We start from the raw sequence: 24,505 nt of genomic DNA, 5'->3' as shown, positions 1-24,505 counted from the left end.
GCTTCTTGTATTACAATCTAATTTACAATGTTCAAGTCAGACCTGTTACCTGGCTCCCGATGACAGTAAAACCCAAAGCAATCCACAGAGCGTCGTGGTTATTTCCGTCTTCAACACAAGCCTAGTGATTCCCCTACAGGGGAGCTGGGCAACCAGTTAGATTCAGTTATTGTCAAGGCGGTTTGCACTTTCGTTTCAAGCATATTTCAACAGAAAGTTTTAGTTTCGTCAATAACATATCTCTCCTTACATTAACGATGATTATCTAATTAAGATGGGTAATTAACTATGTGTCAATAAACACTTCAAACTCTCTACATATGTTAAGAAATCTAAAGTTCTGAATGTTGTCATATATATACTGAGTCAAAAAAGAAACTTCACCTTCTTTCTTCAGGGCACTATAAAAGAACAAGAGATGATAAGATGGTTAAATTGTTATTATTTCATTGCTGAGATCTGTGTGATGTACTCGATACACTGACAGTGCCATAATCAGTTCCATTAGGCTACACCGCCGTTCCAAAACATGGGTATACAGAATGTCAAGTCACAAGAATAAAAATGCGAAATTTCTCAGTTCAATATCGTGTATGGCCGCCCCGCGCATTCACCACTGCCAAACACCGTCTCCTCATCGACTGCCTGATGCTTGTGAACACGTGGTTCGGGATTCTGCGCCATTGCTCTTGCAAGGCAGCGCCAAGTTCCTGCAAATTCTGAGGTTGGTTCCTAAGACCACGAAGCCTTCTCCCAAGTGCATCCCAAACGTGCTCTATTGGATTAAGGTCAGGGGACCTCGATGGCCAGTCCATGACGTTGATTCCAGCGTTTTGAAGGAAATTTCGTGTCAACATCGCGGTATGCGGCCGAGCATTATCATGCTGAACTGTAGACCTGGGCCATGAGCCGCCATGAAAGGAACGAGTTCAGGGGTGAGCACCTGGTCGCGGTAAGCAGCAGCTGTGAGGTTTCCACGGATGACCAGAAGTCGGGAACGGTTGTTCCCACAGAAAGCACCCCACACCGTGCAACTTCCGCCCCCGAATCTTTCGACTTCCTGTACACAACATTGGGCATACCGTTCACGACGTCGTCTCCAGACTCTATGCCTGCCGTCCGCGAATCTGAGGGTAAACCTGGATTCATCGCTAAAGACGACTCGATTCCAGTCTCTCTGGGTCCATCGGAGATGACGTTGGGCCCACAGCAGACGTTGACGTTGATGAAACGGCGTCAATATTGGCCCACGATATGGACGTCGAGAATGGAGATTGGCAGCCCGCAACCGATTTCGAATGGTCTGTGAGGACAGTCGACCTCTAAACATCTCAGCCCTGGTTCGTGTAGCCGGCAGAAATCTGTCAAGTAGGTGACGTAGGACGATTTGACGGTCTTCTGCTCGTGACGTCACACGTGGACGACCCGACCTTGGGCGATCAGAGGTGGTGCCAGTTTGTTGTAGACGACCTCGCAAGTCATACACAGTACGACGGCTGCATCCCATTGCTCTTGCGACGTCAATAACTGATCTTCACGCTTGCAACATGCCAACGGCACGTTCACGTTGCACATTTGACAATCGTGGCATTTCAAGTACCGTTAGAACTGTGGTTTAAAAGTGTTTTTTCAATTCTTGAGGCCAATGCAAACACGTGCATATGAAGAAAACTTCGATGCGAAGATCACGTGATCGACTGCACGTGCAAAACCTGATTTGGCACTAACGTCATTTGCACGACGAATGGATGGGTTTGAGTGGGTTTTGCTCACGTTTTTCTAGAGTCGAAAGATAGGGATACATAGATGTATCATCAGCGAAAAATTATTCATTATTTTTCAAATTACATTTTGTGAAGTTTCTTTTTTGACTCAGTATATATTCTTCCTATTTCTTTAAAGCCGCCATATAGCTTTAAAATATTGGCATGACAATAATGCATGAAATTCGTCACCAATAGGGTCCGGCTTGATCCTGCAAAGACAGACGTAAAGAGATGGTACTTATTGTTACTTTGCCTGGCGCTCTGAACACAGGTGGTAAAACAAGGACTACAAGTTCAAGTAGCCACATATATACATGCATGCCTGTTGCTGTAATCTAAAAAAGCGACGTTAAACCCTTTTTTATCTCACCTCACCTACGACAGCAGTACAATATGATGAATTTCTCACCTCCAGAATTTTAGGAATTTGTGTATGGATATTACACTGTGTTCTTAGGTACAACACACTTTTTGTAATACATGTATTAAACTTCCGAGGTAGATATAGGATACGCCTATGTTAGGTGGAGCCTAAAATTGAAACCATCAAGAAAAGGTTTGTTCTATGTTGATAAGGTAATTGAAATTACAGTTTTTACCTAAATATGCATGTTTTCAGGAATCCAACGCGCATACTACAGTGAGTGAGTATGATTTTACGCCGCTTTTAGCAATATTCCAGCAATATCACGGCGGGGGACACCAGAAATGGGCTTCACACATTCTACCCATGTGGGGAATCGAGCCCGGTCTTCGGCGTGACGAGCGAACGTTTGACCACTAGACTACCTCACCACTTCACATACTACAGTGATAGGTTGTCCCTACGCTCAGTCTCCCATAAGAGTCCATATATTCTTTATTTGCCAGTGCAAGCGCTGATTGATACTCTTGATTCCAATACCCGCGTATTTGTGCGTGCGTGTAAGAGAGGGGTAATCACATATCCCACTGATAATATGACAATGACAGTGTGTCGCGCCGCAGATCGCCGTTCGATGTAGACTGTCTAGCCACTAGGTCAATTAGGCGGCCAAAGGTTGAAAAGCAAATGAGCAGAACACGTACATGTAGCCATGATATATCTAGGTTTGCAAATGCAAGGAAAACCCCTACATAAACAATTTGCTTTATAAATCCAAAGAAATCATACGTGATAGAGGCCATGTTGTGTAGTTCTGTCACGATAGAGATGTCGCCGATTTTTTCACTCGTCGTAGAAGACATGGTTGAATAATCCGCAGATTATATTACACATTATATCACATTTCTAGAACCACTGGATATGACTGGAAAAAGATACACCAGTTTATAGCCCCTCGTGGCGACCCTCACTCGTGAAAACAGCTACTAGAGTAGCAAGACATTGATCTGTGAACATTTCTTGAATATGACGCATGTTTTACCTTTAACCTGCAGTGGTCGTACTTGTACATGGGGAGGAGCTTGTGTGACCACGTGACAACCAGTACACTACCTATATGGTTACAGTGGTGAATGATTCCGTTGTTTATGTTGACATCATCATATATCTCCATGTGTGTTCACTTGAATAAGCTTTGAGCGTGTTTGTGACGGCTACCAGGTGTGGGGCGGACAGGTGTGGGGCGGACGGGGCTGGTATCATCATTTAATGACAGTGATGAACCAATGTATGCTAATGTCGGAATCGTACTCTGGTTTCAGAAGATATTTCGTATGATCATGAAATATGAAAATTATATCGAAACTTATATAAACTTATACCCAACTGGTGGTTCTAGTTGATAGATTGCCACTGAATAGAACACGTCGATCATATGTATTTGTACTCACATAGGATGCGATCATTTTGATATATAATGTGATAACTTAAACGTTAAAGTCGATTGATGTTCTATGTTCAAGGCACCGTTTTGCACAATACGATTTCAACAGCAGTGCTGATCTTGATAAATGCATGTTAAATATATTAGACAAGATTAAGGTCAAATGAAGGACTTTACTTTTTGGTGTCGTTTTTTTACTTTTTAGTGTTTACATTTTGCTTCACAACATTGAATATACACAGTGACATAAAAAATACAGGTCCAATTTGGAATAGTGTATTGGGATACTAAACGTACTTTAAATAGAAAGACAACACATTTTATCTTTAAAATTGATCGGTTTTATTATGCTAACATAACACAGGTTGACAACAGGGTTATCTATAGTGTATTATGAATGACCCTGTTGGTGTGTATAGTTGCTTGATAATGATAATTCATTCTTGGCTATGGGTTAACCAACGTCAGGTCTATGTATAAGCATAAACACAGATACTGTTGTTGCCAACAGTGATAACTTTAAACTGGTCTTAAGAGAGTGAGTTTAGTTTTACGCCGCACTCAGCAATATTCCAGCTATACGGCGGCGGTCTGTAAATAATCGAGTCTGGACCAGACAATCCAGTGATCAACAGCATGAGCCTCGATCTACGCAATTGGGAACTGATGACATGTGTCAACCAAGTCAGCGAGCCTGACCACTCGAACAATTTTAACCACCTTTTATGACAAGCATGGGTTACTGAAGACCAATTCTAACCCGGATCTCTACCTGGGGTCTTAAGATAACTCACTGAGAACTAAATACAATTTACTATGCTCAATGCCCTAATTGGGCATATTACAACACGTTTCAGATTCATGCAAAACAAATGCAAAATGAAAAAGACACTCAAAGTAAATTAACACACTTTAGATAATGACAAAGGTTTATATTACAACAGTTCCTGTCAATAACATGCTGTCCTTGACAACATGTTATCAAAACCACCCAATGCGTTGGTCATGTGCAGTATTTGATGTCCAACCAGTATAAGGTATCACACAAACTGCCATACAACAATTCTTCAAATTCATACTCTATGAAACGTGTGGGACAATCAGGCTGTTATCTTGTTCCCACAGGTACAAAATGCAATGTACACAACAGAAACACATGTGTATCGGCGTCCCGAAACACTCCAGTGGGCTCTTAAGCTGCCAAAGTATTACTAATGTCATTGACATTGTTGCTCACTCCAGAATCATCAGCACCGCCGTTGTAAATTTTAAATATTGAATTGAAAGGAAAAATTGAATTCAGTCAAAGGAAGAGAACCGTCCGTCTAAAATTAATTTACGGTTTGTCACCTCCCCCGAGGATATACATTCCAGGGTATCCAAGCCACACCATAACAAATGTAAAACAAACAAGTGTTCTTATCACAGTAATCACTGTCTCAAATAACCATTTGCTTGAAATGGCTGGTGCCTGATTTTAGTAATACTTACACGGTTATAACATGGCTTATGAAAGATATTGGAAATATCAGCGTATTGTTCGGTTCCAATATTGTCAGTTGTCATCAAAGGGCCAGTCAGTTCCTCTGTCAAGTTCAGGACGGGCCGCCCAGTCGTCTAAGGAACCCACAATCACTGTTAGGCCCCGTTAGAGTGCTAGAAATCTTTCATCGTGGGTTCAAATTTACGATAACCCAACCCAGATCATGTATCTAAGTTTGTCAGCGCCACACCCAAGGTCATAGACATCTTTTTCCGGTTGCCCCCAACACACACACACACACACAGCCACTATTATTTCTTCTGAAACCTATTCCTGTGAATGATACCTCTGGGATTAAGTTTGACAGGCTTAACAGCCAGTGGTTTATTATGAGCTGTTATGTCCTGGATAGTTTTTTTCATTTCACTCATTTCTTTCTTCTGTTCTCGCAGAATCTCTGTGATATTTGCTTGACTTTCATCAACCTTCTTCTCTAAGGCTGTGTTCTTCTCTTTCACTATGTCCATCTCCTCATTCAAGTTTTCGACCATCCCCTTTTGTTTCTTCAGTTCTCCCCTCAATGATGAATTTTCCTTTTCCAGCTTCCAAACATCCGCCTTCAGTTTCTGTATCTCTACCTGAGCAGCTGCTAGTTCCTGGTCCTTCTGCCTAAGCTGACGGTGCATTGAGTTGATGGTAGCGACAGTTTCTTCGCTCGTCTTTGTCAGGTTTTCTATCTTTTCTAGAGTTAGTGCCATATTCTCTATACCATCTTTCAGTGAATCAACCTCACGTTTAGTTGCACCTGTTCTGTGGAATGTGATCTCCATGCTTTTCATCCGTGTTTTCAGGTCATCGAGATCTTGGTTGAGTTCGTCCACCTTCCTTCCATCTCTGATCAGCATAGCAATTTCATCTGTAGCTCTTTTATGGGTAAGTTTGTCGGCCAAGTCTTTGTAGCCTTTTTCTTTCAACGCACACACAAACTCAGAAAAGGCATTTGGTCCTCGAAATATAATAGTGTTGAGGAAACGCTTGGCTCTTTCTATTCTTGAAGGAGATGCTTCAATTTCTTGACGATCAGGAAAGTCTAGTATTCCTTTGGAAAAGAGTAAGCCAGTAATATCCTTTGCTTCAAGAATGTCTTCTATTTCCGAGGTGTATGCTCGGATACTCATTTCTTCGTCTTCTCTCATCTTGCCCTTCTCAGTGACCAGCCGAGCCATCCTTAATGTTGTAACATCCGTCTGAGGATATACAAAATAGATAAAAGTAAAACTACTTATCAATGAAAAATCTATCGATCTATCTATCTATCTATCTATCTATCTCAACAACACGGACGAAACGTCAAAGTGAGAATGTCCCGTAAAACAATTTAAAACTCAAAACCAGTGTGCAGCCACATACTGCAGTAACTTGTCTCGTGGCCAACGTTTTGTGAAAATAAGACTCACTCCTCAGGCTACCGATAGCCGTTTCTCAACAACACGGACCAAACGTCAAAGCGAGAATGTCACGTAAAACAATTTAAAACTCAAAACCTGTGTGCGCTTACCTGTAATATATGACGACGAAAAGAAACTTTTCCTCAGAAATGTCCATGAACTAAACCTTGATCAGGAACAACACACGTTACGCAGTAAACTTATTCAATCTTAACTAAGGTAGAGGTATTGATTACTGACTCGAAGGTTCGTATATCATGTGTACACTGTTTGGTAGCCTAATACCCCTGCCCTCAAGCTCAGCGCCTCAGTTATCTTACTGCCACGGTAATAGGCAGGGTTTTCCCACTGCATACTAGAATGCAATCAGATATTTTTTTGTTTGATTGTGTTCTGTAACGCCGATCTAAGCAATATTCCAGTTCTGTGACGTCGTACTGTAAAATTAGAGGCGAGCAAATGGATCGGGTGGTCTAGCTCACCGAGGCTAGGAATTGTGAAAAAGTGTTTCCACTCACTTGGTGAAGGATGGAACTTTGTCTGATAATTATCATTCATGGATATTATGATGAACAACACAATATACTTATATAAACATGTTCATTTCTTTGACATCAGCATTTTCTGTGGCATTAATCACTATAGCAACAGACAGAATTGACCAATCAGAATGCAGTCGTAGCATTGGCTCAGCCCCCCAACGTGGCCACCCCATGCTGCAATGTGTTTATCTCAATCTAAATTTTTATGATAACCGACATTTAATTATATGTAGGGGTAGAATGTGCGAATGTATAGATGTGTCGATAGATCGATATGATTCAGAGAGGTACTTTGCAAGTATATATAAGATACGCCGCCCGTGCCAGCAGCTGCAAAGAAGCGAATACACCTAAACTCCAGAAGGAAGAATAGAAATTTGCTTACATCAACATTTTCTATCATTGTTCTAACAATGTATCAGTGCATAACTTAGTGCATGATAATGGCCCCTACAAGCAGGTAACTAAATAACATCTAGACTCTGAAATGAACACATTTTACCTAAACAAACACTCCCTAAATTCCTAAATTATAAACATGAAATAATCTAGACTTGCCACTTGTTCTAGACTTGCATGGGCAGCATTGGCTATGTAGATACGGGGGGTGTATGACAGAGTAACAGGTGACTTAAAACTGAACATGCTCACTGGTGTTCTCCTCCTCCGCTCCTCTACGACGTTTACAACAATTAAAGCCTCTTATCGCTAGAGTTATTATTTGATTTGGCTTGTAAACGTGATCAAGCACTTGTATATTATCTATTATGTAGATTGCCCTAAAATTGTAATACTCTCTATATTCTTTAAACCGTGTAAATTTCCCTGATTTAAACGAATCTCTATCGATGTCACGTATGGGGTAAACTTCCTCTTAAAGTGTATGAAATGCTTGAAGTTGTACAACGACAATTTTGTAAAAATGTTCAGGGACTACACAAGCGCACTCCAAGTATTGTTGCATTGGATTGTATCGGTGTCATGCCACTACAGTATTACATAGATACAACAGCCCCCTACCTATTAGGAAGGTTATGTAATGCAAAGTATAACGTTTTTACTGCAATGTTTCTAGTTCGCCTTAAATCTCATCGAGACAATCTATTTTATGTTCATCTTAATTCAAGATTTAGTCTGTCAAGATATATCAATATAAGATCCAGTAATGAACACTATCTCTGGATGCTAGCTGCAGAGAAGAACGACCAGTTAACTGATATTGCAAGACTTGTATTCTATGGATCAGCAGAAATTGTTTCAAGAGAATGTTATTGTAAAACTGTCGCCAATGATATTGTAAAGCACGTGTTTATGTCATGTACGAATTATATGAATGACAGAAATGAACTTTTTAAACTCCATATGTGATATTCTAGATGTAGAAACTCTTGTTAAGATCTGGGATCAAGATGATGATGTTATTCTTGCAATTTTACTTTGAGGATGTCCAATAGAGTGTATCATGGAACTAGAAAGACATGTATGGGCAAAAGTGATAGTTAATGTTAGCCATTTTATAAGGAAATGGCGATATTTTCTAAAACACTTGTATGTATTTGAACATTTGTGACTATATCACTAATCCAACTTAATCATTTGACGTAAAATATATTATCACTGCTCATTGTAATCTTCATTCAATTGGATGAAATAAAGAATATCTACCTATCTATCTGTTACACTGCGCGTGTTGTTTAAGTGGATAACAACAAATGGACACAACCACGCGCACTGTCACACACTAACGCCACGCCACGCCACGCCCATACTATAACAGAACCTATAGACACACAGTTGCACCCAGGCCCGAGAACAATTAACTAGCCACCTGGCTCAAGAACACCTGGACAAGCACGTCAGTTAGACTGTAAAGAATTCAACTGTTGGCAATAGATGTCTTTAACAAAGATACTCAACTTCTACTACTACGACTACGACTACTACCGAACAGAGACATTTGTATCCTTGCGAAAGAAGACAAGTACTGGGTATGTGCTGGATAGTTCTGTCTTTATACATGAAGCCTGTCTGAGTGTGAACAAAGTTTCATTGCAACTGCTGTCCATTTGGCAATGTGGGTGACCTGACAATGCCACCAAACAATGATAACTAGAAACTTCACATCCTCTGAACCAATTACTACAGATATTCCCAGCTGTCAACACAAGCTGTTTTCTTTAGACTCCATCATGAACATACCGCCGTAATATATATCTAAAATGCTAACACTGGTTAAAATATAAAAGAAAACAGTCATTTAATGCTTAAATATTATTAGGTGCACCGGATAATGTTTCCTATCTTGCACCAGACTTGTTCTCTAACATGCAGCTGATAATGTTTCCTATCTTGCACCAGACTTGTTCTCTAACATGCAGCTGATAATGTTTCCTATCTTGCACCAGACTTGTTCTCTAACATGCAGCTGATAATGTTTCCTATCTTGCACCAGACTTGTTCTCTAACATGCAGCTGATAATGTTTCCTATCTTGCACCAGACTTGTTCTAACATGCAGCTGATAATGATCTTGCACCAGACTTGTTCCTCTAACATGCAGCTGATAATGTTTCCTATCTTGCACCAGACTTGTTCTCTAACATGCAGCTGATAATGTTTCCTATCTTGCACCAGACTTGTTCTCTAACATGCAGCTGATAATGTTTCCTATCTTGCACCAGACTTGTTCTCTAACATGCAGCTGATAATGTTTCCTATCTTGCACCAGACTTGTTCTCTAACATGCAGCTGATAATGTTTCCTATCTTGCACCAGACTTGTTCTCTAACATGCAGCTGATAATGTTTCCTATCTTGCACCAGACTTGTTCTCTAACATGCAGCTGATAATGATCTTGCACCAGATGTTCTCTAACATGCAGCTGATAATGTTTCCTATCTTGCACCAGACTTGTTCTCTAACATGCAGCTGATAATGTTTCCTATCTTGCACCAGACTTGTTCTCTAACATGCAGCTGATAATGTTTCCTATCTTGCACCAGACTTGTTCTCTAACATGCAGCTGATAATGTTTCCTATCTTGCACCAGACTTGTTCTCTAACATGCAGCTGATAATGTTTCCTATCTTGCACCAGACTTGTTCTCTAACATGCAGCTGATTGTTCCTATCTTGCACCAGACATGCAGCTGATAATGTTTCCTATCTTGCACCAGACTTGTTCTCTAACATGCAGCTGATAATGTTTCCTATCTTGCACCAGACTTGTTCTCTAACATGCAGCTGATAATGTTTCCTATCTTGCACCAGACTTGTTCTCTAACATGCAGCTGATAATGTTTCCTATCTTGCACCAGACTTGTTCTCTAACATGCAGCTGATAATGTTTCCTATCTTGCACCAGACTTGTTCTCTAACATGCAGCTGATAATGGTTCCTATCTTGCACCAGACTTGTTCCCTAACATGCAGCTGATAATGTTTCCTATCTTGCACCAGACTTGTTCTCTAACATGCAGCTGATAATGTTTTCTAACCTGTACAATACAATATTCTCCAAAATTGTACCAGACAAATGATCCAGATGATGTTACCTGAGGTATACAATACAATGTTCTCCTAAAGGTGCGGAACAAGAAAAAGTTTCTTTGAGTGGCATTTTAGAAGTTGGGAAGTACATTATACTGACACATGTTTCGATAACAACTTCATTCATTTTGTGAGTGCGACATTTCAATACTGATTCTTGTACCGATTAAAAAAAGTTGTTTCCATACATTTGTCAGTACTGAAAAAAACATTCGGTAAGATAAACTCGTTGTAGCATGATGATTCGGGGTATACGGGGTTTTATGCGTCCCTCGTCAGGTATTATCCACCTCGGGACGCATAAAACCAGGTATACCCCGAATCACAATGCTTCAACTTATATTGTTGTCCATACATTTGTCGGTACTGAAAAAATACAGTTGTTGAGAGACATCGTAATTTATACACGTGTGGACAGTTTTATTGTTATATGTACCTTGTCCTCGGAATGAAATAGTAAACAGGAGTGCCGCGACCTCCTGTCAACCACACAAGGAAGTCACCTTCAGCTGAGTTAAGCAAGTAAACCCATTCTCTCGCCGGATGGCGGGTGTTAGCGGCGGTTGGAGTCTTAATCAGCTGTCAGTTCTGAGTCTGTATTGTCCCCCGCAGAGATATACAGAAACAGGTGTATTGATATACAGAGAGAGAATAAAGGTATATTAAATTCTTATGTCTTGTTTTCCCACAGGCGAACTCTACAGTTCTTAGTAGTACACTCTGCAAAAAAGAAACGCATACGAAATTTTTAGAAGAATTTATTGCGTTAGTTTAAGAGCAATTATTTCATGTAATTTCAATGGTAAAAAGGTGACAATTCACACGTCATAGACAAAGAGTTCGTTAACACAACAACAGCCTTTATTCTGTTTATTTGATTCGACAAGATGGCGTCAAAGTCAGTACTCTGTATGGCCACCATTGGCAGCAATTACTGCTCGGCACCGTCTCGACACAGACTGGATAAGTCTGTCGCTCTTGCGGATTTCTTCCCCACTCTTCCTGCAATGCGATAGTCAGTTGTGGAAGTGTCTGAGGCGTGTTTTGTCGTGGACGTACACTTAAAGTGTTATCGAGTTCATCCCATAGGTGTTCTAACGGGTTTAGATCTGGTGATCGGGAAGGCCATGGCAAGACATTGACGTTAGAATCAGCAAGGTGCCGCGTGTTGTATGTGAAGTAGCGTTGTCATGCTGGAACAACTCCCTCTGTCGGTCCATAATCGGAAGCATGTGACATGCAAGGAAATCGTTAATGCACCGATTTGCTGTCAAATTCCCCTGAACCACCACTAAATCAGATCTGTGTGTGCTGGATATCGCACCCCACACCGTGACACTCTCTTCGCCGAATCTGTCGACCTGTTGAATGTAATTAGGGGGAAAACGTTAATTTCCCCCCTACGGTAAACACGCTGTCTTCCATCTCGCCGGTGAAGAAGGAATCGTGATTCATCACTGAACCAGTCTCGCCTCCAGCGACAATTGACCTTCTTGGTCGAATCCACACTTCACGCAATCGCCACGGCTGTGGCACGACGATGATGCAAGTTGGCAACCCGGATGTAGCTGTAGTGAGTGAGTTAGTTAAAATTTATCTTCACATCAGCAATATTTCATCCATGTCGTGACGAGAACAATTAATTTTATACATAGTAATTAATGGTAAATGGTAAAAACGAAGGACAGTACAATAACTAGATTATCACAGATTGGAATTTAAAACTACATGTAGTAATTAAATCTAAATCACTTTAACTTTAGATGACAATACAAGGTAAAAACAGGCAATATATTGCCAACAGCTGAAGGTAGATCACCATACTAGGGACCATGGGGACTGCATGGACCGGGTGTAGCTGTAATGGGCTTGGGTGGTAACTCTTGGAAGGGCGCTTCTCGGGCGATCACTGGCGGAATTGGACTGCAGGAAACCCAAAAGACGAGATACGGTGCTCTGATGAAAGCTGAAATGTCGGGCAACTGCAGACTGCGACTCCCCAGCTTCAAGGCGGCCAATGGCGATGTTTCGACTGGCGGCACTCAGTCGTGGCATGATGATTTCCTCTTTTCCAGGCAAAAACGAATGACAAAATAAACCACATCGTTTGTATTTTAATAGTGACCGATAACGCATGCTTTTCCGCTTACTTGCACGTGCATTTGCCTCTGCGTGTTTTCTTTTTGACGTTTGCGCGAATATTTCTTCCAAAGCTTCCTAAACAAGGGAAATAGTTTAAATTGCCGCGTTTTGGCGCTGAAGCTATTTACAAGTACACGTTTTAGAAAGAAATAATACTTGTATTGTTTTTGCCGCAGCTACATGAGTCCAATATTTCCAAAAATCACCTATGCGTTTCTTTTTTGGAAGAGTGTATTATCTATGTAACCTGTTATGAACTAGGTTATAGATCATGGTGACGTCATTAGTACACATGTACCAGTATGATGACACTCCCTGGTGTTGTCCCTCGTTAATATTTTGATCATTGTAATTAGGTACACAGAATGTATAGCGTCCATATTGTTCACAGGCGAAGACGTATTTATCTACCTGCAATTGATACTCGTGTAATGATCAAACATACTCATACAATGACACACATGACATATTACCTGTAAATTTATAATCATACTTCGAAAAACTGCAAATAGTGAAAGATAGAAGTCTACAATATTGATGGAATTTGAAATTATCATTATATAGACTAGTATGTATTGTTTCAAAATATTAAAGACAATAGAGTAGAAGGTTTATATATTTTCAGTCTTTTATGCTTTGACATTTGCTATTGTTTAAAACATCATATGGATACCATTTCTCTGATAACACAGCTGACAGTATTCATATGTCTATATATGCTTTTACATTTGCTTTCCACATTATTTACGTATACAACTATGTTAGTGTCTACGGTATCGGACACAAGTTGACTAATCCGGACTGCTTATACTCCCGGAAAAATGAGTGGGTCCCAGGCCAGTCCGTAATAGACAGATTCCACTGTACATATCCAGGCATGCGTGACATTAGTGTCCTGTGCTCTCCTACAGAGGACTATATCAATGTCATTAATCACCTTACTCGACAGACAGTTGACAGATAGCTACTAAACTATTTCCATTGTGCCACACTAAAGGAGTTTGTATGGAAGCGACCCTTACGTGCGTCATCAGTGACCTGGAAGGATTCATACTCACGAACTGAAACTCTAACGCGTCATAAAAAGTCCCAAAACCCCTTCTGTAATATCTTTTTTTAGGTTTCAAGAGACCCCAACAACTGTTTTGATCATATACATGTACTAGTAAGCAGCTGATCTTCCCAGCAAGAAGTAGTTATAGAGATACTTTTCCCCCGCTCAAGTGAGTATTAGAAAGTTTGGCTTTAAGCATTACTATCAAAGATCTTTCCAGTCTCACAAACTACCTGTACTGGGCAGTTTACAGCAACATAACCTTCCTATATGATTACATCACCCTTCTTATGTATCCGCTTATTAAAGTCACTAACAATACTTGGTTACTTATGTATTTTTGTATGCGTTTCAAGGTATTTTGTGAAAAGGGTAATTATTGTCATAAATTAAAATTAAAGATACCAGCACAGTAGATGTAAAGTCCAACCTATTTCTTCTATTAATCCTGAAGCGATATGTGAGGTAACGTGAAGACAAACATCATGTGTGTATGATATGATTTACTCATGTAGCAAAGTGCATGCAAGTGCATAATCCCTTAATTACGCCATGAAATATGAAACGCATGTGCAAAAGAATACCCAGTTTTGACTATCCCCAGAAAACAGATGTCATTCGATGTAAAGGGCAAAATAGCTGTGTACACCATATGAATGAACTATGTTCACAAAAATGCCCTGGCACTGTTTAATAAGGAATCGCAGAGTCTCCTAATGTCAGAACTGCTGCTAAGAATTGGTTGGGTATTGGCTGGCAGAGAAGTTCATAAGTGGTGGAATAGAATATGGGTCGGAGAGAAAGACTGTTGATAGCTCCCTCCCAGACACATTACACGCCGAGTGGAACAATCCTCGACTTAAACCACTGATGCCGTGTGCCTGCAGGACAACAGTATAAAGCACGAACCAAATATTGGTAGGATCTGTCCAGAGAACTGAATGACCGACCTCGCTGACGCTCTACTTTGTAGTGAACTTCTTGAGTCGTCAAATCAATATCATGCATATTTGTAAACATATATATATATCGTTTAACCTCATTTAACAAGGACAGGTTCCTGTCGTAGGTTGCGACTTAACTGTTCAGGCTCACTAATTGTTCACGTTCTTTCATTCTGGTCCAGACTCCATTGGGTACAGGCCGTAGTCATTTGTTGAAATACTGGTAATAGCAGCGTTGGGAAACAAAGAACTCAACAAAACATGTGCGTGTGTCCGAGAGAGTGTAGCAGGACCTAATTCACCTCGATCTAGTGTCATCGGGTCGGGTGGTCGATTCATTTGATTCTCACATGTATTTTGCCTTTTGCACCCAGAGGAAATGTTTTTCGGATAATCGAGACTGGGTATTCTGAGGCGTTGACATTTCAGATTTCCAAGATTACACGGGCTCAGTGGCTGACCTTACGGCGTTTTTCAGATGGCACGATATGTGGGGACCAAGGGGAAGATGCACCCTTATCACGATAACTGCATCAGAAGCAACTGGGTGTTTATCAAGGCCGAAATAGATGCAAAGGACCTGGGGGACTCCCTCATAGCGACGGGTACCCTGTGTGTGGAGGATGTGGACAGCGTCCTCAGTTGTAAAACAAAGAACGACAGGAATCATTGTTTCTTAGAAACTCTGCTTCAGCGAGGGAAGGGAGCCTTTGACAGTTTCATTGTCGCTTTGGAGGACAACGGATACTCTCATGTTTCACAGAAGTTGAAAGAGGATTGCAAAGAGAAGGCATGTATTCTAGATAACCGAATCGTTTTCTTATGTTCCAGCTTATCTTTTTGTACTACGTTATGTGTACACACACTTATTTTAATGGAAATGTGATGATTTGCTATAATTGATATCCGTCTGAACATTTGTGACCAAAAATATATTTTTGTTCTTTGATTGTTTCCGCTGTTATTCAGAGTATCATTCAATCAACAATACAATACAAGTTAACATAGTCGCTTATATTGAATAAACCCGTTAGATGTGGCTATAACAACATAGTTTCCCTAACCACTAAAGTACTGTCGGAAATAGAAAAAAACACTGTTTTTAGGCTGTTACTCTGTATCCCTAAAATTTACACAGTTGTAAATAGCATATGTCGAAATAACCCACTTCGGCCTAACTGGGCGTTCATTGGGATGAGTAATACGATATCCAGAAAAGCATGTTTACTCGTAAAGTCGGGCAAAACATAAAAAACACGAATAGCTGCTGAAAAAAATAGATCAGACTACAGATGGCAATTAGGTCGCTCAGCCAGGTATGACGACGGACCGTCGACTCACCTGGCATGAAATGCACGTGCTGCTTACAGGCACAAGGGGTCATCTCAAAGATATTTTGTGCTTTTTCATGTGTGTTGACTATTTGCCCTGAAGGATTTTCTTATCTCAGCTGATATCTCTATCCCCAAGCCCGACCCCAGGTTTTGCTTTTGAGGCGACCCCTCCCATCTGTTTGTTTTTATAGTGACAGTGAGACTGCATGGTAGCTACATCCTTAATAGTTTCGGCTTAAAAATTATTATTTTTACGTCAGCTATCGTTTATAATGAATCTACGTCTAATTTCATATTGGGCATTTAAAAAGTGTCCTTTGTAATACAATATCGTCGCACACTAATTTGTATAAAGCCATGGTCTGTTCCAAATAAGTCTTTTTAGACTAATTTCTGCACTAATTTCCCCTCAGTAAAGTCCTTTTTCTCCGTTTCCTATCTCTCTACCACTGAGACTGTAGTTAGGCCGAACTTAGTTTAACAGATATTTCACACTTTCACATATCAACTACATAAATTGTAGAGATAAATGGGAAAAAACAGTTTGTTTCTATTTCGGACAGTACTTTAGTCTGACTGACAGAGTGTGGTTTTACTCCGCTCAGCAATATTTCAGTAATATCACGGCGGGGGACACCCGAAATGGGCTTCACACATTGGGGAACCTAACCACTAGTGAGCTAGATGTTCAGATAAACGTAATAAAATCTCAAGTCGGATAATGTAACACTCAATTACGAAGGCTAGTGTATTTATTCTCCGTCACGTAATATTTTCAGTGGGATCTAGAGGTTAAAATTAAATACCCACATAATAAATTGTCCATATTCGAATTCATTTTTCTATGTGCAACAGATGTAACTGTCTGTTCAAAGACATTGATATATATGCTCTTCCAGCGGAAAGGATGCACTAGACATTATTAGCCTATTCGCGAACACCTGGTGTCATCACTGATTTTCAGAAATCCGTAATCATGTCTCACCAAACAGTTTCCTCCGATACTGATAAATCTCTGGAGTTCCATATTTGCACTTCTGTATCTGAGTGTTTCATGGCGGTATTCGTGTAGCAGAGTTGTGAAGTGTACACCATCTACATCATTATCAATACAACGAATACGACCAAACCACTACGTCCAGCATATGTAATACTAATATATCTTAAATAGCGGTGTGTCGGAGTGAAAAGGAAAGCAACACATACCAACACAGATAGTCACGGGCGGTATTCGGAATACACATAATGTAGAGTGTCAATACCGGTAATCTGCAGACAGACATAAGGCTTAAGACGCATAACTGAAGCTCCATTTACAGCCGACAGATAGCAATAGTGTCGAGCTGAATGCGAGCAAACAATGGTTCTATGACAGATATGTGGAAGCACCACGCTAACCATGGCGTGTGCATGCCTGTGGCTAAGAATGATTGCCCTCTATTAAAGTTCTGAATGTTCTGTCTCTTGACACTAAGGCTATAACACAACCCTCTCACCGAGATTAGGTTTGAAATTTCAATAGCACTCTGAATATACAATTGTAGGTTATATCTGTGAATTCAACATTGAGACTTTCAAAGAATTTCTAAGTATATAGGACTTAGCTGTAACAGACCGTCCATGTCATGTTCTTTAGGGTGGTGTATGATTGTGCAATTAAAAATATGAATCTGGGTATTTTCTTAGCATCTTCCCACTATGTAACTTTTGTGGCAGAAAATTTCTTCTTTCAATAGTATTATGCGTAAATATGGTTTTTGGTAATTTTGTTTTCGATAAATGTGTTTGTCCTCAAGCTGTGACCGAAGAAAATAAGAAATGTCCTATGAATTATCATGTTTTTATGTTTCAGGGGAACGGAAATGGCGACGACACGGGGGACATGTTTTCTAACACGTTGCAAGAAATCAAACAAATACAAGATTCTATGAACAATCTGGAGAGGCATCTTGGTACTGTGAAGCAAAAGTTGGTCACTGTCAAATCTCATAAACCAGGAACCAATGATGTCATCCAAAATCTTAGCAAAGATGTTGCGGATGCAGAACATGCGATGAAGCAAAAAGAAGAAGAGATCAGGTCTTTGAAGGATCAGCTGCAGGAAAAGAATGAAATAATTCATGAATTAAAACGAGATAGGGAAGCTTCTGGGCGTTGTCTGCTGGAATCTGCAAACACAATGGACACTTTAAAGGACAAACTTACACACTTAGAGACACTGTGCAGTGAACAAAAAATCGTTATCGCAGAATTAAGGAAAAGTGTTATATACCACGAGAATGAGATTACGCAGCAAAACACAATCATTTCCAAGTCGGAAAGGACCATAAGCGAACAGACTAAGACTATAGAAAATTTAGGTTCAGCTGTAAAACGCCATGTTGAAGTGATTTCAAAGCAAGGAAACCATATTGAACAACTACAAAAGACCGTCTCTGACCAAACTCATCGACTTGGATCGTTGGCATTACAGAACGAAGAACAAAAGCTGACACTCAGGAACCAACGCAAGGTGATTCGAGAACAGGATGGGAAGCTAGAGCAGCAGCAGAGGACGTTACAGTCACAAGGTAGGAGTATAGAATCGCTACAGCGGGATTCTGCTGAGAGGAAACTGGCGATGCAAGAGCAGAGCAGGCAGCTGAATGATCAGGCAGGTATTATTGGACAGCAAACAGAACGTATCCAAACACAGAACAACCAGCTGCAGCAACAGCAGAAGGATCTGGACTTCCAGAAGAGAGCAACGAGTCGACTTGAGAATATAGTGAGTGATAAAGGGCAGCAGCTCGACTCGACTTTGAAATCTTTCAGAGCTGAGATGGATCAGATGAAACAGGAAGGAAACATACGAGAAGGACAGAAATACAGGAGAGTCGATCAGATGACACAAAATGACAGGAAGACAAAGAAGTCAGACAACAAGATTTGGCATTATAATTGATATGTTAAAACATTCGAACGGTAACTGCATTTGGTAACCATTTGCCCGGCACTGTCTTGTCGTGTAGACAGCGTGTATAGTATGTGTGTCAGGTAATATGTTGCGGTGTTAATCCAAACTGACTTGGATATAGTCGTATTTGTTGTTATGTCCTGGTCAGGTTGTATGTGCGACTGTGTATTTTGATATAAACACCCGGTGTTACATTCCTGCAGTCCGAAGCATTAATTGTTTCATAAGACGACAAGAAAGTTATTTCTTTCTGTGGATATTCCCGATTATAAATAGTTATAGCATATAAAGATCTGTAACATGTTGAGAAATCATTGTGATCGGTTGAACGAGTATTTTTACAGATATGCACTATGTGTCTGTCTTGAAAATATGAAGCTTCATTTTAGGTTAATTGTCTTATGGCATTCTTTATTGCTGTAGTCAAAGTAATTTTCCGTGTATTTTATTTAGATATCCGGAATTATTTAGGTTTAAAGTCTATATGTGTGTACATTCCAGAAATCTTTCAGAACTGCTGTCCCTTATCTGTCCCGATAATGGCTTCAATTGAAAAAAACTGGTCTGACGAATGGTCTGATACATCACAGGTCGTCGTGTCTTTGCGAGGATTAAAAAAAAATACCAAAACAACTTGCTTCACGGTACAATAAATTAGGATTTATCATCTCCAACTTTTTTCTTTCTTTTTTTAATCTTTAATCCTGGCAAAGACACGAGGGCCTGTGTGATGCATCTGCGTATTGGACTTCGATATAACCGTTATTAAATAGATCACGTGATACATAAATATTCAGATGGTTTATTATGAAGTTTATTCCCTTAAACGGCCTAGAAATAATCCAGTGATACGAAAAACGCACGTGTTTGTTAGTCAAGTCTACTTATAGATTCAGGGTGGTTTGTGAACGGACACACATACACACATGCACTCATTCGAACTATCACATGCGTGTACAAGCCCAAATTTCTACACGCCACGCCACGCCACGCACACACTTGCTACGTTCACTAAACTGTATGATACGAAGGTTTGGTCCATTTTGGACTGTGGTTCATGTATATGGCTCTCTGTCTTGTATCAATGCTGTCCAAAATCGTGCTATGCGTTTCTTCTTAGGGCTTAAAAAGTGTGCCCCAAATAAGGCTGTTAATGGTGAAATAGCATGGATACCCCCAGTTGTACGCCAGTGGGGAAGTACTGTCAGATTTTATAAACGTTTATGTAACCTGCATTTTAGTCGTATTACCAAAGAAATATTTTTATGTAGTGATCGATGGGCGATCCGCCGTAAGCGTAAACTTCCGCATACATACTAAGTTGTCGGAGTTGGGACTAGCCCATTTTATCCCTGTGAATAACTGTTTTAATATACACTTTATTTCGTCAGAGGTTTATGCGACGTGAATATATAAAAATATGTTCTAGTTTTTGTGCACATCATTCCTTTTGTATTGTAATATACATTGTAAATGGGCATGTGGCCTTTCTACTGAATAAAGTTATACAATGTTGAAAGAAGTTATCCTACCTCATGTAAGAACCTCGATTGGTCCATGTCACCTTGAAAAATTACTATGCATGCCCGGTCTACGGCCGTACACCGCCGAAGCGGGGTATAAATCTTTCGAAGGAGAATAAGCCATTTATACCCCGCCCCATGGAAAAAGCCTGCATCCACGGTAGTCCATGAACAGTGAACCAGTGGTTCAGGTCGACGAGTTAGTACCAGGTTAGTAAAGTGTAGGATTGAATTTCAGTTTTTTTCAATGTTATATTTACATAATGAGAGATTTAAACATTCAATAAGATAAATTCATTGTAGCATGATGATTCGGGATATACGGGGTTTTATGCGTCTCTTGTTAGGTGGATGAAACCTAACACGGGACGCATAAAGCCAGGTATATCCCGAATCACAGTGCTTCAACTTATATTGTTATCCATACATTTGTCAGTACTGAAAAAACAGTTGAGAGACATCGTAATTTATACACGTGTGGACAGTTTTATTGTTATATGTACCTTGTTCTCGGAATTAAATACTTAACAGGAGTGCCGCGACCACCTGTCAACCACACAAGGAAGTCACCTTCAGCTGAGTTAAGCACACCAGACCAAGTAAACCCATTCTCTCGCCGGGTGGCGGGTGTTAGCGGCGGTTGGAGTCTCAAGCAGGTATCAGTTCTGAGTCTGTACTGTCCCCGCAGAGATATACAGAAACAGGTGTATTCATATACAGAGAGAGAATAAAGGTATATTACATTGCAAAGTCTTGTTGTCCCACGGTCACACTCAGCAGGTCTAGGTAATATTATCTGTGTAACCAATGGTAACCAATGTTATAGATCATGTTGACGATATTAGTACACATGTACCAGTATGATAATTCTTTCTGGTACGCTCCCTTGTAAATATTTTGATCATTGTAAGTAGGTACACAGAAATATATATCATCCATATTGTTCACAGGCGAAGCTGTATTGATCTACCTGCAACTGACACACGTGTAATGCCTGACATAGTCATACATAACATATTACCTGTAAAATTGATAATCATACTTCGAAAACCTGCACATAGTGAAAGATGGAAATCAAAGCAACAGAATATTATAAACATCGATTCAGCCATGGAATTTGGAATTGCCATTATATGGACCAGTATGTATTGTTTTAGATTATAAAAGACAAAAGACTGGTTTTATTTTTTCGATCCTCTTGGCTTGTATCGCTATTGTTTTCAACATAACTGGGATACTATTTGTCTAATAACGAACTCAGATGACTGTATTCATATGTCTATACAAAATCGTCCGGAAGGGATTTCCGGATATACGGGGTCCGAGTAAACGGGGTTCGACTGTATATGCTTTTGTATTTGCTTTCCGCATTACTTATGTAAATATACCTAGGCATGCGTGACATTATTGTCCTGTACGCTCCTGCAGAGAACTATATCAATGGCATGAATCACCGACCTCGATCGTCAGTTGACAGACAGCTAGTACATATTTCCATTGTGATTTGTATGGAAGCGGCCATCAGTGACCTCTAATGGTTCATATTAGGTTTCAAGAGGCACTCTACAACTCTGTTTTGATAATAGCAACTGGTCTCTACAACAAGACGTACTTACAGCGGTATTTTCCACAGGCTCAAGTGAGTATTAGAAAGTTTAGCTTTAAATATTACTCTCCAAAATCATTCGAGTCTCTCAAACCTGAGCAGATTACATCAACATAACCTTCGTATGAGATTACATGATTCTTCTTATTTAGTATTTGTTTATTAAAGTCGCCAACACAACACGTTTACTTGAGTGTTTGTGTATGACAAACGCCATGTTTGAAATTATTTGTTCGTGTAGCATGTACTTGTGTGTGTAGCTGCTAGCAGTCCTGACTTCCCCCGACGTGTTGATACTGGTTCATTGTGATCGACTGAGGTATATAATGCAGTTTATCATTGACACCAAGACTATAATCCCTCTTATACGCGACGTTAAATCTAAAACGCCTGTGCAAATGAACATCCAGTTTTGACCATCCACAGAAACCATTCAGTGTAAATCGCAAAATAGCTGTGAAAATCACACGAATGAACTATGTTCGCGAAAGAATGGGTTGGGTATTGGCCAGCAGAGAAGTGGTGGCATGGAACATGGATCCCGAAGAGGACTATTGGTAGCCCACTCAGACACCGTACTCACAGAATAGAACAGTCCTTGACCTAAGCCATTAATGTCGTACGTCAGCCTGGGTATCATCAAGTACTATTAAACATGACCCATCTATTGGTATCACCTGTCCAGACAACTGAACCACCGACCTTCTGCTCTCCTGGCTGACGCTCTACCTTGTAGGGTACGTCTACACCACGGGGTGGTCAAAACAATATCTTTCGTATAGTATGTGTTTGTACACCAGGACCACCTGCAGATAGATAGCTTGTATTAACGCAACCTCATTTAACAAGAGCAGGTTCTCAAATATAATAGGGGTGTGCATCCCTTGTGTTTAGTGGCGACTTAATTGATTCAGGTGGTCAGGCTCACTAATTGGCGTTGACGATTTATATATATATATATAATTCAGATTTCCAAGATTACAAGGGTTCAGTTGCTCTATGTAATTTGCACGGTGACTGACTTTGCTGCTTTTTCCAGATGTCTCGATATGTGGAGACCAGGGGGGAGATGCCCCCTCACCATGAACAGTGCATCAAGAGAAACTGGGCGTATATCAAGGCTGAAATAGATGTAATGTTCCTGGTGAACTCCCTCGTAGCGACGAGAACCCTGTATGTGGAGGATGTGGACAGTGTCCTCAGTTGTAAAACAAAAGAGGACAGGAATCATTGTTTTTTAGAAATTCTGCTTCAGCGAGGGAAGGGAGCCTTTGACGGCTTCATTGCCGCTTTGGACACCTGCGAATACTACAACGTTTCACAGAAATTGAAAGAGGATTGCAAAGAGAAAGCATGCATTCAAGATAACTGAAGCTTCTTCTCATGTTCCAACTTTTCTTTGTGTACTACTGTTTGAGTACATACTTTTCTGATAGATATTTCATTTGTATTCGGTGAAATGAACTGTACTAATTTGCTAATAAAAATATTGATATCCTTGTTAGCGAAAATATATTTTTGTCCTGATATTTTCCACTATTCAAAGTATCATGCAATCAACAATACAAGTTATCATTGTCACTAATATTGAATAAAACCGTTAGGTACGACAATAACCATTCTCTCCCCACAGAGGTTACTTGTCATATCTTTCGTAGGAAGATATGACAAGTAATCTCTGTGGGGAGAGAATGGACAATAACAAGAGCGTTTCCCTAACCACTAGTGAGCTGAGTTTAGATGTTCAGCTAAACGTAATAAAATATATAGCTGGATTACGAAGGCTTGTGTATTCTTTCTCTGTCATGTAATCTTTTCAACAGGATATAAGGGTAAAATTAAATACCCAAATAATATAGTGCCCATACTCGAATTCATTTTGCTATTGCAACAGATGTAACTGTCTGTTCAAAGAAATAACTGTAAATGCTCTTTCAGCGGCAAGGATGCATTAGACATTATTAACCTATTCGCGAACACCTTGTGTCATCACTGATTTTCAGAAATCCGTTATCATGTCCAACCGATCCGTTTCCTCGGATACTGATAAATCTCTGGAGTTCTATATTAGCACTTCTGTATATTAGTGTTTCATGGCGGTATTCGTGTAGCAGAATTGTGATGTGTACACCATCTACATCATTATTACTACAACGAATATGACCAAACCACCAGGTCCAGCATATGTAATACTTATATATCTTAAATAGCGGTGTGTCGGAGTGAAAAGGAAAGCAACACATACCAACACAGATAGCCACGGGCGGTATTCGAAATAACACACAATATAGAGAATCTTATGTCCTATGAATTATCATGTTTTGATATGTTTCAGAGGAACGGAAATGGCAAA

The 24,505-nt window shown here is 40.1% G+C and overlaps 3 protein-coding genes across 4 annotated transcripts; 2 read left to right on the top strand and 1 right to left on the bottom strand.

Moving 5' to 3' along the window:
• Positions 1-5,368: 5,368 nt before the first annotated feature.
• Positions 5,369-6,746, bottom strand: LOC124285454 (centrosomal protein of 83 kDa-like). Its single transcript, XM_046721679.1, has 2 exons — positions 6,616-6,746; positions 5,369-6,304 (listed from the first exon to the last, which is right to left on the bottom strand). Exon 2 carries the CDS (start codon positions 6,281-6,283, stop codon positions 5,369-5,371), a length of 915 nt encoding a protein of 304 aa, XP_046577635.1. The 5' UTR covers positions 6,284-6,304; positions 6,616-6,746.
• Positions 6,747-17,043: 10,297 nt separating this feature from the next.
• Positions 17,044-20,312, top strand: LOC124285432 (golgin subfamily A member 6-like protein 22). The gene is made up of 2 exons (XM_046721658.1): positions 17,044-17,127; positions 17,920-20,312. The coding sequence occupies exons 1-2, from the start codon at positions 17,044-17,046 to the stop codon at positions 19,009-19,011; spliced, it is 1,176 nt and encodes a 391-aa protein (XP_046577614.1). The 3' UTR covers positions 19,012-20,312.
• Positions 20,313-21,158: 846 nt separating this feature from the next.
• LOC124285424 lies at positions 21,159-23,652 on the top strand. Of its 2 annotated transcripts, none has more exons than XR_006900818.1 (2): positions 21,159-21,279; positions 23,192-23,652. XR_006900818.1 is itself a non-coding variant. In XM_046721647.1 (2 exons), exons 1-2 carry the CDS (start codon positions 22,081-22,083, stop codon positions 23,522-23,524), a joined length of 438 nt encoding a protein of 145 aa, XP_046577603.1. In that variant the 5' UTR covers positions 21,538-22,080; the 3' UTR covers positions 23,525-23,652. The 2 variants fall into 2 exon arrangements, 1 of the variants encoding a protein (XP_046577603.1); XM_046721647.1 differs by lacking the exon at positions 21,159-21,279 and adding an exon at positions 21,538-22,185.
• The last annotated feature ends 853 nt before the right edge of the window (positions 23,653-24,505 follow it).

This window comes from Haliotis rubra, unplaced genomic scaffold, assembly GCF_003918875.1.
Source record: "Haliotis rubra isolate DU_JTF1 unplaced genomic scaffold, ASM391887v1 Scf36, whole genome shotgun sequence".
NCBI lineage: Eukaryota > Metazoa > Mollusca > Gastropoda > Lepetellida > Haliotidae > Haliotis > Haliotis rubra.
Note: the sequence above shows the minus strand (reverse complement) of the source record. Positions and strands in the feature narration are given on the sequence as shown.